Source organism: Cornus florida, unplaced genomic scaffold (genome assembly GCF_030987335.1).
Source record: "Cornus florida cultivar Cherokee Brave unplaced genomic scaffold, ASM3098733v1 CherokeeBrave_3.0.0_Hap2_Chr11, whole genome shotgun sequence".
Taxonomy (NCBI): domain Eukaryota; kingdom Viridiplantae; phylum Streptophyta; class Magnoliopsida; order Cornales; family Cornaceae; genus Cornus; species Cornus florida.
Window position 1 is genome coordinate 48,598,781 of NW_026775581.1, and position 17,365 is coordinate 48,616,145.

Sequence of the window (17,365 nt, forward strand, 5' to 3'; positions counted from 1 at the left end):
AATGACTGCCTAGTATCGATATACATGTGTTAATTTATATTGATGCATGTTTTGAAGGATGGTTGTTGGATGTATATAATAGTGTCGTTTATTTAACTATGCTATCTGGAGGATTATATATACCGGTATTGGATGGTAACATACTAGGTATGGACTAGTTCAAACACTGTGTTCTACCTAACTTAGATTGAGTTATGGACTAACCATAAAGGTTAAGTACATCTCATATTTAAGTCATATCAATTGTAAATTGAATGACCTACTATGGTTTCAGGATGGATTTGTTATACATATATCAGACCACTACACAGATGGATGGTATTTTGTATTAGGAGGAGTACGGACTTTATATATATATTATATATGTGCCATGGTATGAGCCTGAGTCTCAGGACCATGGTTAGGGCTCGTATATCGCCTAGGATGGATAACTGGACATAGGTGTTATTCTCTGGTAGGTCTAGGTACTCATGCCCACCTTAAGGTGCGTATTCGCATGTTGCCTTTTATTCAGGCTGAGACAGACCTATTGGACTAGCTAGCGTCCTATAGTGTGTACTGTATATACATATATGGACTACTCTAGATATTGTTGAATCTATCTAGGATGTATCTGCACATCGGATTCCTGTTTGGATTGTAGTAGAATATGACTTGCATGTGGGCCTAACCCACTCTTTTATTTTTCAGGTATTCGTCAGTTCCAGGGTTAGAGCTTGGACGTGTAGAGCAGATACAGACACTCATTCCTCTGACTACGTAGGAATACTCTCTATGTTTAGCTTTAGATTTTACTTCAGTTGTTTTAGTTTCAGTTTGGGATTTTAATAAGGGGTCCACTAGATGGATTCTCGAGTTGTATGGATTGGAGGTTTTGGGAAGTTGGATTTTATTATTATGATTTAAGGATTTTATTATTTAGTATTCGTTCAGCGTTATTATTTATTTCTTTAATTCATTATTTTGTATTCCGTGTTCGTTTTAACATATTAATTGTTTGGTATTCCCTCGGGTTCGGGCTTGGGCCTGATCAACCCGTGTCTTGGATCCGAGGGGTATCACTATAACCGATTTTTGACTCAACAATAATTGATCAAGTTTTTTAGAGAGAGTCTTTACCTCAGCTACAATCTCTAATGGATTCTTTATTTGACATACTTGCAAGTCTCTCTTCTTTTCCTTTGAATCATGGCCAAACCGAGAAGTATAATATTTTTGTAAAGAGTTTTTGCTCATTTTCTCGAAGAGGTGCCATATGTCATCCTCATGTTTTCCAAAATATGATCCTCCACATGATGTATCGACTATGTCTTTATGAATGTCAGATAGACTCTCATAGAAATATTGAACCACTTGCCATTTCGGAATGCAACGATGTGGACATTTGCTTAGCAAGTCATTCAATCTTTCCCAAGCCTCATGCAACCACTCCCCTTCCCTTTGAGAAAATTCTCTAATTGAAGCACGCATTACATTAGTCAAACTTATGGGGTAAAAATTTTTCAAAAATTTATTTTGTATTTGTGCCCAAGATGTTATTGAATTTGCCCCCAAAGTATTGAACTAATGTTTTGCGTTATTTTTTAGTGTAAAAGGGAAGAGAAGTAGCCTAAGAACTTCCTCCGGAACATCCATATATCTTATGGTGGAACATATTTCAAAGAATTCATTTAGATGTTTGTAGGGTTCCTTATCATCTAAGCCATAAAAGAGTGGACACATTTGAATAGTCTCAGGCTTGATTTCATATTGATTTGCTTCAAAATTAAGCAACACAATATAAGTAGGTGCATAATACGCATGAAGATTGTAATGATCACGAAGGACCATTGGAGGAATTGGAGCTTGAACTCCGGGGCCATGTTGATTAAGAGGGGGGTTTTGTATGAAACGTGGGTTTAAGTAGCTAAGATTACCCTCTAGATTTTCCATGTGAAAACCCAGGATGAATAATAGAACAAGGACTACCCAAGACTTCTAGCGATACACGAAACACAACAAAACAAGCAAGCACTTCTCCTTCACAACAAATCAACAATCAACAAACTTCCTCCACATACAATGCTCCCATACTCCCATGCTTTAACAATATGCAAGAAAAGTAAATTGCCTCCACGTGGGCTCATGATTTATCTAAGGATTGAAATACAAGCCTCCACGCGGGCCGACGATTTAACTAAGAGTTTGAGTAAGAAAAAGTTCACAAAGGTCCTTTAGCACTTCAACTCCAAATTTATAACTTAGCTTAGCAATTCTTTTAATTTTTAGCCTTTTTCCTTACTTGCTTAGCTCCTTTGCTTGAATGCTCCTTTGCTTGCTTCCTAGCTCAATGCTCCTTGTCAATCAAGAACAAACACAATAAGTAACAAAAATTGAAAACAAAGTAAAGACACGATCAAAAGAGTACTAATTCCTAATTGATTCCACAAATACGACGTTGCCAATCAATCAATCCCAGGCAACGGCGCCAAAAACTATGGTGTGGGCTCGAGCGTGTGCACAAAAAAATGCACAAAACTTTGAGTTTAGAAATTAGTGTCAAGTGGGGACCATAATTTAAATTTATAAACCGCTTAACACCTATACTATGTAGTATAAGTGAGAAGGGATCGTCCCAAGGGATTGAGTTGTCGTACTAGCTTGAGGAATCAAAATTAGGGTTAGTAGGTCGAGTGATCAAAATAGTGGTTGGTTGGTTGAATTAAGCTAGATACAAATTAAACTAAAGTAAGCAATAATGCAATAGAGAGAATAAAAGATAGAGAGAGATCTTGGGTTTAGAGATCACCACTACGCATAGCTTTTCTACACCTTTAATGAATGATTAATGAGGGGAAGAACATGTATTGCAATATAGTGTGTGTGTGTGGTTATTCCAACAAGCATGGATGACAAATTAAACATATATTGTCTAAACAATATGGTGGATAGCACAATATATCAAATTAAGCCATTAATAATTTCTTTAAGCTCACAATCCAAACACATCACAAGGTTAGAAATACATGTTACTTGCTTTTCATAAGTATGAAACATTAACAACAAGCATGGATTGCCCTCCCATTTAACAACTACTCTACAACTAAGCTAATGACAAAGAAATTAAACTAATTAAACTAAGGGAGAGGCACAATCCATGAGTATGAACCATCAAATAAACCACAAGAACATGACATTAAACACTAATTCTTGACAATCTCTAGATCTATAGCATCAACACACATAGACATGGATCAACAACACAAGAAATAAAGACAAACACGAACATCTATTCTAGCATACATAGACATATGGATAGAATGAAATGATCAATTGGAAGCATTAAACCACATAAATCATTGAAGAAATAAGATATATATATATATAAGTATCAAGACATGAATTACAACACAAATCCCCTAAAAAATACATAAATCAAGAAGTAGAAAGTATGCTTAGGGCTAACTCTAGCCCCAAGAGGATGTCTAGCCACTCATGGATGATGTCCTCTAACCTCAAGGGCAAGCTCCATGGAAGAAATCTGCTCCTTGGTTGAAGAAGAGTCTCCAATGGTGTCTCTAACCTCCTTCTCTTCTTTTTTTTCCTCCTCAGAGTTCTCTAAGGTATGGTATGATATGATATGAGATAATACAATACGATCCTCCCTCTTCCATGTTACAAAAAGTAATCCTTATCCTTATATACGTAAGTCAAATGACACCCAAAATGAGCTAGGGCTGTACAGCAAAAATTCCCCAATAATTGGATAAAGGACAACTTTTGTGAGCTGGAAATTAAACTTATTCGCATTAGAGGAAGTTCGATCAATCAAACCTTGGACTTGGATCGATCGAACATAGCTGAGATCTATCGAACTGAAGTTGGATCGATCCTCAATGGCGGCGCTTTTTTGGATAAAAACAAATCTGAGATATTTTGAAGATATTTTTGGGAAAAGAACAAAAGTGGTTGGTAGGGTGGTACAATTGGATAAGATCAATCATTTGGATAAGGACAAGAATGTACGATCGATCGAAGAAGGAAGTTGGATCGATCGAACTTTTGAGATCTTTGAACAGGGACAAACATGGCTCAGATCTATCTTAAAGTGCTAAGATCGATGAAAGTTGGATCGATCGAACTTTTCTTGAGATCGATCGAAGTTGCTGAAATTCCACCATTTGCTTCTTTTTGCTCTACTTTGCTCCTTTCTTTGATTAATCCTAGAATTGCTTCAATTATACTCTTATTTGACTAAGTTAGCTTATTTTAGGGATAAGTACCTGAAAATGAAAATAACTCGAAATCAATACAAAATGGTAAAATAAGATAGATAAAGGTTCTAGAATAACTAAGCTTAAGGGGTTTAAATACGCACTTTTCAGCGCTCATCAGTATTTCTACCGAGTTAGAAAATAATGGTTATACTCGCGGAGTAGAATGTCCAGTTCTATTCGATTAAGAATGAATATTTATAATTATAAATACCGATAAATTCATATCTCCTATGCACATACCTATACCGTCTGTGCACATGAATTTATCCTATCATAATTAATGGACTACGTATATCAAAATCCCCTGATCTAACTAATCCAATATTATCAATATTATATGAAGATTAATCAATCAAAATCTATAATAAATGTCATTAATGGCTTTGTAGGGCATATAACCCCAACACAAGCAAATGTCTTTGTAACCTAACAATTAGGTCACTCCTCATTGTTTTGGGGAGCCTAACTTCGAGCCTTTGCACCTTTAACTTCTAATCTAATATTCTTGACCTGGAAAAAATAAATACGTTCATACTGAGAAAAAATCGTAATCAATGGACAGGCAATTTCAACTAGAGGTGTTCATTTGATCCATCGTGAAACCCGATCCAATCCAATTCAATTTATGCTATCAAAAATAAAAATGTCTAATATAACCAGAAGAACATCAAAAGTTATTCTCAATGTGCCGAAGGTTGATGCTTATCACCCCCTTAAGTCAACTAATCAATAGAATCCCTAAAGAATATTCATATAATGATTTAGTTGCCCTTCGACTTGTATTAAAAGATATTAATATAGCCTTAGATTCTTTACTTTGGGTTAATTACATTAAGAGGTTTATCCTATTGACAGTCAAATGAAACTTTAGCCATTTTCTGACATTGACACCCCTATCAATTTTTACCTTAAAAAGGAGTGTAAAATGTATGGATTGCCCCCTTGTTATTTAATTACTTTTTAATATAAAATATCTAACCAACTAAATTAATTAAATGCCTATAATCATTACAAAAATTTCTCTCTAAAGAATCTTCCCAAACACAGTCTCCTCTTTTTTCTCAATTCCAAACCCATTTTATAGGAGATGGACGGCGAGGATGAAGAATGCAACATAGGGTCGATTTCTCGCGAGTACCACATCGTGATTCTAATGTTGATTAGCAGTAGCGATAGCATGGCAGTGATGCGATTCTAATGTTGACGAGGTCCTATCTGACGACTAGCAGTGGTGATGCGATTCTGACATTGACATGGGGCAACGATATGCATTTGGTGTAACCCATCGATTCAGATTGATTGCGCAACGATCGATTGTTTATGGGTTGATTTCAAACCTTGGGTTTATGGAATTTTGTGAAGGAATTCAGAATTGTAATGTCTCGGATGTTTTTGGATTTTTATTTTATTTATTTTATGTGCTTCGTTTTACGTGTTATGCAGGCACCGAGGGCCGTTTAGGTTATTTTCTTGAGCTGAGGGTTTTAGAAGTGCATTTTAAACATTTTAAGTCAATTAGAAGCGACGAGATTGATTTTAAAAATTTTCGGAAGTCGAGACGATTTCCAGGCTCAGGAATTTCTCCCGGTTTTGCCATTTACATTAGGGGCATTGTATTCTTTTCACACACATGTACATATGCATATATCTATTCATTGAGGTAGATATTTTGGGGACATGAAAAGAGTATAGTTTGTTAAGTGAGGTTATTGTGGTAACTTTGCCAAAAAGGTAAGATCACCCACAAAGTGACAAGTGGCTCAATGAGAGCCTTTCATGTGTTTGCAAGACCAAGCCTACACCCCATTTCCTCTTCCTTTTCAGCCAAGTCCCCTCTCTCTCTAACCTTTCTCACTCTCTCTATATTTACACACATATATATCTTCTATGTTTCAAATTCCATTTTGAGGGGTTTAGGGTAGGATTTATGAGAGAAGCAAAAAGGAGAAGTTGATGAGCTTGGCAAGGGTTACAATTTGAGACCAATATTGCTAGGGCTAAGAGAATTTCAAAAATTGCCTAGGCTTAAGGGCTTGTTTAGCTTGCTCCATTGAGGTAGGGGTTTTCCTAAGGCTCCATACTTTGTCTTTTATTGATAAATTTTATCTTGTTCCTCCATTAAATTCAAGTTGGATACATTATCATGAAATTGTTGCTAGATAAATGTTAACGATGTGATTATGTGTTTAAAACATGCTTTATGTGATGAAAAAGGTTTTATTTCATGCTAATTGAGCTTACATTAATACTTACATGTAAAGATGATTGATGTGTGGAAATAGTATGATTGTGATGTTATGAAATTTATGATAAGCATGCTTGTAATTGATGTATAGACAATGTTATGCTTGTGTTCATTTTCTAGAGAACGACACGGTTATTATACATGTGATGTTGAAATCAAGTTGATGCAAATGCATTCATATGCATGACATAGTGGGAAAATTGAATGAGAAAGACATTGGGTCATTTTAGAATGAAAAGGAAGTTGAATGAGACTGAAAGTAAGCTATCTTAGAATGGGTGGGAAAGAGGAATTTATAAATGGACCGGGCATCGCGAGCTCAGTGCTAACTTGACCTAGAGGGAGCACGATCCGGTGTAGGATATGTAACGTTGAAACTAGGCCCCAAATGGTCGTCGGTTTAGGGGCTAGTGAAAATATCAATCTCAACTCGATAAAGTTAGTTAGCGTAGGTGGGGATTGGGGTCGGTTTGAGACCAAGCTTGGGAATGGTTATGCATTACATTGCATTTACATTCATAGTGTGTAAAGTTGTATCCATGGCATTGATTGGATTAAAATGTGGTTTAAATTCGGTCAAATCCCTAATGTACGATCTTGATTCTCTTTTATCCCTATTATGTGTTACATGGCTTAAGGGAGTCTAAAGTGGGCACCTTAGGCAATTTCTACTGAGTCTCCGTGCTCACCCCTTCCATTAATAGTTTTCAGGTTATGACAGAGACGTGGTTGATGACAGAACCTCAGGAGTATAATTAGGGTTGACGGGAGCATCTTTTGATATTTTTGTAATAAATGCCTAGTAGAAGTAAATTCTTGTACATCATTGTAATTGTGACCGGAAGGGTTTAACATGTATCTTTATTGCAGCAGACTATGTTTAATGTTAATTATGTAACTCAAAGGTTATAAATTGATGTCTTGCTTTCATTTTCCATACTTATGCATGTTTGATTATATAAGTGTTTAAATTGATGATTTATGTTGCCCAATGCATACTTGTGAGTTGGGACAGGGGTATTATGGTAAAGAAGACTAAAATTTAGCTTACGGACAAGAACAGAGTCAAAAAAGGGGGCAAAAAGCCCATTATGCCCCTCCAAGCGCCCTACATGTCCTTTAGGATGTATCACTATGGCCGTGTCTGGATACGAGTAGGACGGTTGAAAATGACAATTTTACCCTTTTTAATCCTAGAACGGGCTTCTTGAAAACCATTGTGTTTCTTTCGCTTATAAATGAACCGAGACGACTAGAAATGGCCTAGAGGACTGTTAGTTGGTCCCCAATGCATGGTATGGTCCATAATGACCATTTTACCCTTAGGAACCCTAAGTGGACTGATTTGAGAATGAAGTCGATTCTCTCATCTATACGTAAACCGAAATGATTAGAAGTGACCATTACGACTTTATCTCGACTTCTAATGCATTGTACTGGTCATAATGATCATTTTACCCTTGGGTGTTTTCTGATCGGGTATGACCCGATTAACGATCCAGACTCCCAAGTTTGGGTCATTACAAGAATGAATTGTGGCTTCGTGGAAGAAGGGGTGGACAGTGGTGGAGGTGCCTATGGTGGGTGGTGGTAGAGGTAGTCAGTGGTTTTGTGCGTGAAATTTGCGTATACCTGGTACAGTGGAGATAGAGAAGAAGAAAATGAGGGTGGCTGTGAGGAGAGAGTGGGACAGAATGTGAGGGTTAATTTAGTCCAATAAAATAATTTGTAAAGGTCAAATGGCAATGTGAGAGTTAATTTGGTCCAATAAAATAGTTTATAAAGGTCAAAGGGCAATAAGTCAATTAACCATGTGTCGGGCATATTTGTTAACTTTATCAAACTTGAAGAAGTATCATTATTTAAAAAATGGATAAATTTCATATGGCTGTAAATAGGACAAACCTGAAGGAGTGTGAGTGTAATTAAACCTTTAATTTAAAAACATAATAATTAAATTAAAATTTTATTGTGTAATTAATGTTTGCTCAAGTGAGAAAAATCGCTCATTTAGCTTCAGCCACTTGAATTTTCAATATTCCTTTTTATTTCTAAAAAAACGAATGACATTCTTTAGAAAAAAACGAATGACATTCTTTATGGAATCTCATTCCTACATGAAAAGCATGCTTGCATATTCGTCCATAGATCAAATTGGATATGTAATGATAGGAATAATTGTTGGAGACTCAAATGATGGATATGTAAGTATGATACCTTATCGGTATTCTATATCTCTATGAATTTAGGAACGTTTGCATTGTATTGTAGAGGGGATCCCTGCGATAGCGTGTTGCAAGGATTTTCAACATATTTAAATTATGTTAATACATTGATTCAAATTTTTAACAACAAAACTAGTGTTGAAACACAAAGCACATTATTACTTGTGTTGAACATCTGTTACAATCTAGAATAAATGAATAAATGAGTTGAAATACAATTTAAGTGCATTAAAAATCTCTTCAACACACCACAACAGAGGATCCAAACTCATGCAAATATACCTCTTGATCTCAAATAAATATTTAGTGCACCCGGTGCACCGTGCACTAGGCTAATATGATCTGTTCATAATGCCATGCACCGGCCTGTGTTGTGCACACACGGCTCAGATTAGCTTGGTGCACGGTGCACTGAATATCTACTCCTTAGTCTGACATAATATCTGTCTTATACTCTGAATTGGTGCAAAATTCCTCTCTTAAATCACATCAATGGCTTCCTCAAGTATGTGGAATAAATTTGTTTTTTGGAAATTGTGGAATAAATTTGTTGCTAGTGTGTATCATGTAAGTCTGTGGCTTCAACTTTTAGATTACACCAGGAACACACCACTAAAAATGAATGAGAAATAATTTCGCTTCAACAAGATCACATAAAAGAGAACTCACAAAATGCTTCGAGTGTAATGAACTAGTTAACCTCCCAATGGGGACAAGCCTACACTATTGTTCACTGTTGAGCTGCAAGCTATGAAGGATCAATACTCTGTTCATTTTTCTACCAGCCACCGCAGGCTGAAGCCCAACATCACCAACACACAGTACATCCACAAAATACTGTCGGAATCGAGTTAGGAACTACTACACACAGATCAGTAAGCATGACAAGTCACAAAAGGTACATTTTGCCAAGGCCTAGTTCCCACATCTAAAATCTACTGCTACTGCTTGCTACCAGTATGTTGAAATTCCTACCCTCAGTTTGGCTGTTTCCCGAGAAGCTGAGACGGCCATGAATCAGCCTCTGTGGGATACCTAGCATGTGGTTTACTCACATTTGAGGTAGGTTTAGATGCATGCTGGGCATCATCAGATTCCACATAAGATTGGGGATCAGAGCGGAAAGGGATGACAAAGATGGGACTTACGATAGGTGCTTGCTGGGATGCAGTTTCTACAGGAAAATGTGAGTTCAATTCTGGTAGCTGATATCCAGGAGGTGCTACATTCAGGTCGGGTTTACACTGTGCAAGCCTTTCTTCTAGCTCCCTTTGCAGTTTACCAATCTGAACTTCTAAAGTGGATTTCTCATCTTGTAGCTCATCCTTCTCTACAGTCACCTGTCCATTGATTTCAGGAAGATAAATCGACAGGACAAACTAAGTAATTATTTAGATTTCTTGAAATGATGATAACTGAGGAGACTGGTTTAAGGAACCAAACAAAAATAAATTCCTACAATATGTATGAACAGTGTAAACAGGAGAGCCTATTTCAACAAGCATGGCGAAAACCATTGGCTAGCGAGAATGTAAAAATTCTTGATCTATTGATAAATATGGAGGCCAGACATCAGCCATTGTTGATTTTTTCAATTTTGCCATTTGGTAAGAGTTATAAATGGATGTCAAGTGACTTACATATTGAGATTCAGATAACAAGGCTGCATTCTCTCGTTTGAGAGACTCAATCTGAGAAAGCATATCCTTCAAGAATCGAGTAGCTTCACTCAATATAGAGGCCTTTCCGCTGTTCTGTTGTGTTGGTTCTACATGAGAAATTCATTAACATAGGATACTAAGTATCAAACTTTTTCAATTGTCCAGTTACAAATGCAAACCAAATTTAATTTGACTGAAAAGTTATGGACCTGTTTGGTTCAGTAATCTGACAAGAACTTGGAAAACAAAAAACTATTTTCAGATAACTATAAAAAAAAAAACTATTCTCTGAAAACAAACATTTTTTTTTTAACTGAGTTTTCAAAAAATAAAAATGTCAACCAAATAAATTTTTGTACTGTTTTCTGATTTCAATCCTTTGAAAACAGAGGCTGCTCTCTGAAAACTAAACCAAACAGCTATTCGGGAAACTATTCAGTGAACATACTATTCGGTGAAGAAGAAGAAGAAGGCAACATGAGAATAAGGCAAAATAAAATCATTAGAAGTTACCGAGAGCATTAGCCAGTGCAAGGAAAAGCTCATTCAATTGCTCACGTTTCATTTTCTCCCTCTCAGCCTTGTGAATTCTTTTAGGAACTTTCACCTGATTCTTCTTGCTAGGGTTGGTCCTGCACCAAGAACAGCTTTCACCCACTCAGAGCAAGAAATTACAGAAGTTTAGTCTCACAAAAATAGTTTAAAGCCAATTAAATCTATCATCATCATCAGTTCCAATGCATATTGATGACCTTATGGCCAGAACTCCACCTTTTTTCTATTTTATTTATTTTTCCCCAGAGATGGGAGGGGGTGTTGGGAGGTGCACTATAAACTACTAAAAGGCTTCGAGGAAAAGTTGTCAGCAGAGCACAGCAAGAACTTTGTGCAACTGGGAAACCATGTGAAACATGAAACATCTGTGATGTTTATATTATCCAAGGCATTAGTAAAAATGTTCAAATACCTACCATCAAACAGGGCAGGACAGACAACTGTTTCTGCATATTAGTGCTTCCCAAATTACCTAAACACAGCTAATTCAATATAAATGAATTTAGGAATCCATAAATGAACTGACAAATCAAAAGCGAGAAACCATTGTAAGGAACCATTTTGCATAAAGCTTCATTATCTAGAGTTGATACTCAAAATATGATTGCCATAATGGTGATACGATTGTCTCCTAATTTCAAGGATAATATATCTGATATCTAGAGTCACAAGCATACCCAAGTCCAAATAAAAAAGACCACTTACTTAAAAAACACTAAGCAAACTATACCAAAAATCTAGGAAGCAAGGAAACGGACACGGAACACAGATATGACATGATACAGAAATGGCAAACAGAAAATTTAAAAAAAAAATAGGACACAGATACGGTAAGAATACGTCAGAAACTGATAATAAAAAATATTATTATATATAAAAATTAATTTCTGTTCATTTAATCCAATTTTATCATGAATGAAATCCTAATTTGGAGCTTAGAGTTAGATGTTTCTTGTTTTTATTTTCTAAAATTAAATATTATTTTTCTAATTAAGCCGTAATATATTTTAAATTAAAACGGATTCACATTCTTTATAAAATATGAAGTGTCCAAGACACTTCTAGCTGTGTTTGACACGTGTATGGGCCGTGTCCTACACGTGTCCAAGTATCCGACCACTTCATGGCATCCCTAGTTGAATTGTATGTGCTTCCTAGCCATAAATTCGAGGACCCAACTACTATAGTATGGTCATTTGGTCAGCATCAAGTCAACAAGCATAATGTGCAAAAACACATTTTAGAGGTTTGGGCCTCATTTCTACAATTAAATTAGGATTTGGATGAGAAAAGGTAAATCTAGAAGTTGAAGATCAGATACGATATTACAATACAAATGGAATATCATTTACTCACAAACGAACTAACCAAAATGCTAACTCAGAATTGTGTATACACATCATCCCATTAGCCATTGGCAGAGACAAATACAGGGGAAAAAATTTTCAGAAAGGCCAGAGCTGTGATACAGAAATCAGCTGATCAACAGGTAATCAGATTCTACTGAAAATTAAACATCTATGTCGACTTTAAAATCGGAACCTATTATTCCTGTAAAACTACTTCCCACCAAGCAATGCAGTCTGCCGATAGAGAAATATTTTGAGAGAATACATATTATATTCATTTTACTTCCTTCCGTTTCAATGTTGCAACTTATTTAATGTGTACTACTTTAAAATTTTAATTCATCAACATTTCATTTCTCAATCCATGAGGGGTTTTTTCCCCATAGTTTCAATTACAACCCAGCTACAAGCAAATTCATCCGTTAAAGACTATTTTAAAATTCCAATATAATGTTAGAATTTTTATAGAATCATAAAAATTGCTTTGAATTTTCTAAATAGCTGCTGCTCTTTCAAAGTGGCATTGAAAAACTTTTGCTTTGTAATTGTGGGTAGACTCAAACAAATGTATCACATTGCTTTAAGATTCACAATTATGACAGTAAATATTTGTTCAGTGGAAAATGTTCTTTTATGTAAACATCCTTAAATCTACTGAACTCAACAGCTATATGATTACACTAAACTGGAATATCCCATTGTAATAAACTGAACATCCGATGCGTCAAAAATCCTTTACAAACTGCATCTCTATGAATTCTTTTTATTTTATAGAGTTAATGTTATTCGATGGCAAACACATAAAGAGTCTTACAAGCTCTCTATGTAAGATACAAGTAAAAAAGTTACATAAAATTCAACCAACATTCTTTAGCAGGGTTTCAGAAACAAAAATGCATTATTCATGCACCAATTTTCATAAGCGAGTCGAATCAGGATCACGAAGCACTGACCTGCTTACTGATTTCTCTACCACTACATTGACCTTGTCAACCATTGGAACTGCAGGAGCCTCTGCCTCTGTATCCATGCTTAGTTTCTTACCACCCAAAAAGCTTCAGGGAAATGAATTTTCTGCAACCAAAAAATAATAATAATAAGACATCAAAAAAAGGAATCATCCAGCAACTGCTAATCATGAGATAAAACTAAGAAATCTCATGAAAACGAGACAAACAATTGCAACCGCGTGAGTCTGCACACTGAGTAGTATTCTTTATTGCTAGCTTTGAATCATAGATAATATAAGTGTAGGCATCTCTTCCTAAGAGCTCTGTTTGGTTGCAGAGCAAATCTAGGGAGAAAATACGAGGAGTACTAAAATCTGAAAATTTAAGTTGTTTAGGTATAATGAAAACATATAATTTAACACAACTCTGGCCACCTTTTTCATATATGTATATAAATTTTGTATATGCCTTGATAATTTGATTTTATTTTGGGGGCCAAAAAAAAGAAAGAGATAAGGGTTGACTTCCATTCATTTTGAATTGTTCCAGTTCCTCAGCAACCAAATATAAAACCAAAGTAGTCAGTGAAAAACCCTAGAGCTCAAATCACATTTCCAGGAACTCACTTTCGCCTTCATTCACTAATTACAGTTACATCTACACACACACACATATATACACACACATATTGGAACATAAAACCCTAGATAACAAAAAAGGGAAGAACACATAGCGAATATACAGACCAAAAACATAGCAAACCCTAATTCCAGGTTAAAAGCTTAAAAGACCCATAAAATCCAATTCGAATTCATGAGATAATCTATTAAAATAACCTTGAAATTATAGATTAATTGGAACTGATGAGTGATAGACAATCCACCAAAAAAAAAGGCAGAGATGAGATTAATTGATTATAATCGGTCTGAATGATTTTGAATTGGAAGAAAGACGCACACACCTTTGAATCTTTGAAGGGCTTGAGAGTTGGAAGGCGTGTGGGTGGTGATGTTAGAGAGAGAAAAAAGAGAGAAAGAAGTAAGAGGACAGCGGAAGGCGTGTGGCGGGAGAATCTGACACCGGTGAGGAGCGTGCCCAACACCTGCCTGTTATATGCATCGAATCAGGACAATCGATGATGCCACGTGATTTGTCTTTGTCCATAGCAACAACGCACCTCCAAGATATATCAGATTTACTATAATGCCCCTTAGATTAGGCGCAAGGAACATTATTTTTAAAATAAAAAGATTTTTAAATAAGACGCATAAAAATTAATGCTAGTATGAGGCCTACCTCATGCTGATCACGTACAGAGCTATTTACTTGTTTGGGAGAGATTTTACCCTGAAAATTTCATATCAAAATTTATTTACAATAAAGCTATCAAGTTTGTAGGGTTGGTTAAATTTTTAGAGAATTAAAAATAAATAAAAATTTGTACAAAAATTTATTTGGTTGACAATTTTTTTAAGGTTAAATTTTTAGAGAATTAAAAATAAATAAAAATTTGTACAAAAATTAATTTGGTTGACAATTTTTTTAAAAAAAATTTATATACAATAAACTCATCAAATTTGTAGGGCTGGTTCAATTGTCAGAGAATTGAAAATAAAAAAATTGTACAAAAATTTGTTTGGTTGATAATGTTTTTGAATTATTTTCTAAAAATTCAATTAAGCATAATAAAAATGACATAACTCATCTTACTCCGCAATTAAATAAAATACGCCGGACGGAGTTGATATTTTGTTTACCGAAATAGAACAGAATGGTATATCAATTACAAATCTATTTCGAAATAAAAATCAAATTGACATGACGTATTTTTTAATTCGTGAAGTATGATTTAGTTAAATCCGTCCCAACTCCGTTCCATTGTCATTGCGCAATACAAAATAATTGGAAGAATGGTGGTTTGTTTATTTATTTATTTATTATTTTTATTTTGACTTTTTTTAAAAAAAAATTATTATATTCAATTTTAAATGTGACTCTTACCCAACACACTTGTGGCAAGCAGAAATAAAAAGGCAAAGAAGCATGTGGCTTCCACGCGGAGGAGACATATTTGTATGCCTCATTATTAGTAATCTAGTAAAGATGAAGTTGGTCTCGTTGGGAATACCAGAAGTGTGTGGTGTGCACAAGAGTCAAACGTGTCTTCAACACATTAAAAAAAAAAAAAACCAAAACAAAAAAAAAAAAACCAAAAAGGACAAACAAACAAAACAAAACAAATAGGGAGTAATAATAATAATAATAATAATAATAATAATAATAATAAAGTGCCCAAAAAAATATTAACCAGGATCTATTCCCAGAATTATTACCTTGTTTGAGAATCATTATTCTCGAATTAATTACAAATAAATATATTAGGCCATGTTTGGTTTTTAGCTCTAAAAATATTTTTTAAGAGTTAAGAGAATAGAAAATAATTTTCAGAGAATAATAGTCATTTTTATTAAATTTTCAGAAACAGTTTTTAGAAAATTGAATTAAGAAAAAAAATTTGTACTATTTTCTATTTTCAGTTTTTTTAAAATAAAAAACTATTTTCAAAATTACAAACCAAGTTAGCACTTAAAATTATATCAATTTTATTTAATTTCTTTTAGTGTTAATTAACCATCCGATTGAAATTAACAATTTCGAGTCTATGTAATAATTTCTTTTAGAGGACCACACCCATGATTTTGTGCGGGAATTTCATGCTGCACCACCATGATCGGTAGCATTTTCTAAAATGAAAGACGATTCTAAGTTTTCTTGGAGCACTTAATTCAAATTCTAAACTAAAAAAATGAGACTTGGGAGTCTTAATAGACCAATATGAACCCCATGCACAGAATTTCAACAAAGCAGCATTTGATATAGTGCTCCAATTTCAAAACGAAAGCTGTTATTCAAATCCATCCGCATTGGGGGAATGGGTATGGATCACCTTACTATGCATATTTTGTTTCAGGAAATTCAATATTGAATAAATTATGATAAGGCTGTACTTGAAAAAATAAAAATAAAATGATTCAGGTTTCCAACAACGGTCTAAATTACAATTACAATTAAAATAAAAAATTATTTAAATGTTAAAACTGAGTGGAATGTCACGCTGTGCAATCTATTAGACCATAATCTGACTATGCTACTTTTAGAATGAATATGAATCCTCTCCGGTACAAAGCATTTTGATATACTTTATTATGTATTAAAACGATAGATTTGTTTTGGTTTGTCATTTTGAAAATAGTTTTTAAAAATTTAAAAAATTAAGAATAAATCTTTTTTGAATTGAGTTTTTAAAAAACGGTTAACCAAGTAGGTTGTACACGCATATATATATATATATATATAATAATCTTAACAAGTTCTCTATCTATTTATTGATGAGAAAATAATAAAAATGTAGTACGTACATAAAATAAAAATATTATACAAATTTAGAAAATAAAAATTCATGAGCTAATATAAAAGCTTTCCTCAACGCTGATTAGATTGGTGTATTTTGATTGGTTGGATATACCAACAGTGTGTTGGAAGCGTGTGGCTCGTCTTCAACACGACTTTTTTTTTTTTCCTTGCAAATTAGGAAACTTGAAAACTGACACATCCATTTGGAGAATTAAGAACTTTACTAAGTAGGTGTTGCAAGGGGGAGCTTGTCCCATATCAAATTCAGATGAAAAAATGAATGGGTATGCACCACTATCCAATAACTTAAATTTTTGAATAAATGGGACAAACGTCCACCCATTACAGTTAGTATCAGAGCTAGACACCAGTTCTTGATTTGGTGTCACGCCAAATGCTCGGCCCGAAAGATGTCTGAATTTTCACCCTGGATAAACAAGGATAACCCGAACCGCAGCGAAGGCGTTGTGAATTCAAGTGTGAAAGAATTACACTAAACCACTTAATAATGCCCCACGTGTCTTCAACAACAAAAGAAGGAAAAAGAACACCAAGAAAAGGACCAGTTAGGTCAGATGACCACACTAATCATAATTTTGTGCAAGGTTTTTAGGTTGTTCATTGCCCCTAGATGATGATGATTGATAGCATATTCTAAAATGATAAGAAAATGACCATTCAAGTTGTCTTCAAGCACTTAATTAATTCAA

At 34.6% G+C, this 17,365-nt stretch overlaps 1 protein-coding gene across 2 annotated transcripts; it reads right to left on the bottom strand.

Moving 5' to 3' along the window:
* Positions 1–9,339: 9,339 nt before the first annotated feature.
* Positions 9,340–14,352, bottom strand: LOC132284305 (transcription factor bHLH47). 2 transcript variants are annotated; one of them, XM_059786395.1, is made up of 5 exons: positions 14,203–14,352; positions 13,245–13,365; positions 10,901–11,019; positions 10,367–10,494; positions 9,340–10,066 (listed from the first exon to the last, which is right to left on the bottom strand). In XM_059786395.1, the coding sequence occupies exons 2-5, from the start codon at positions 13,319–13,321 to the stop codon at positions 9,704–9,706; spliced, it is 687 nt and encodes a 228-aa protein (XP_059642378.1). In that variant the 5' UTR covers positions 13,322–13,365; positions 14,203–14,352; the 3' UTR covers positions 9,340–9,703. The 2 variants fall into 2 exon arrangements, with proteins under 2 accessions (XP_059642378.1, XP_059642379.1); XM_059786396.1 differs by lacking the exon at positions 14,203–14,352 and adding an exon at positions 14,078–14,188.
* Between the last annotated feature and the right edge of the window lie 3,013 nt (positions 14,353–17,365).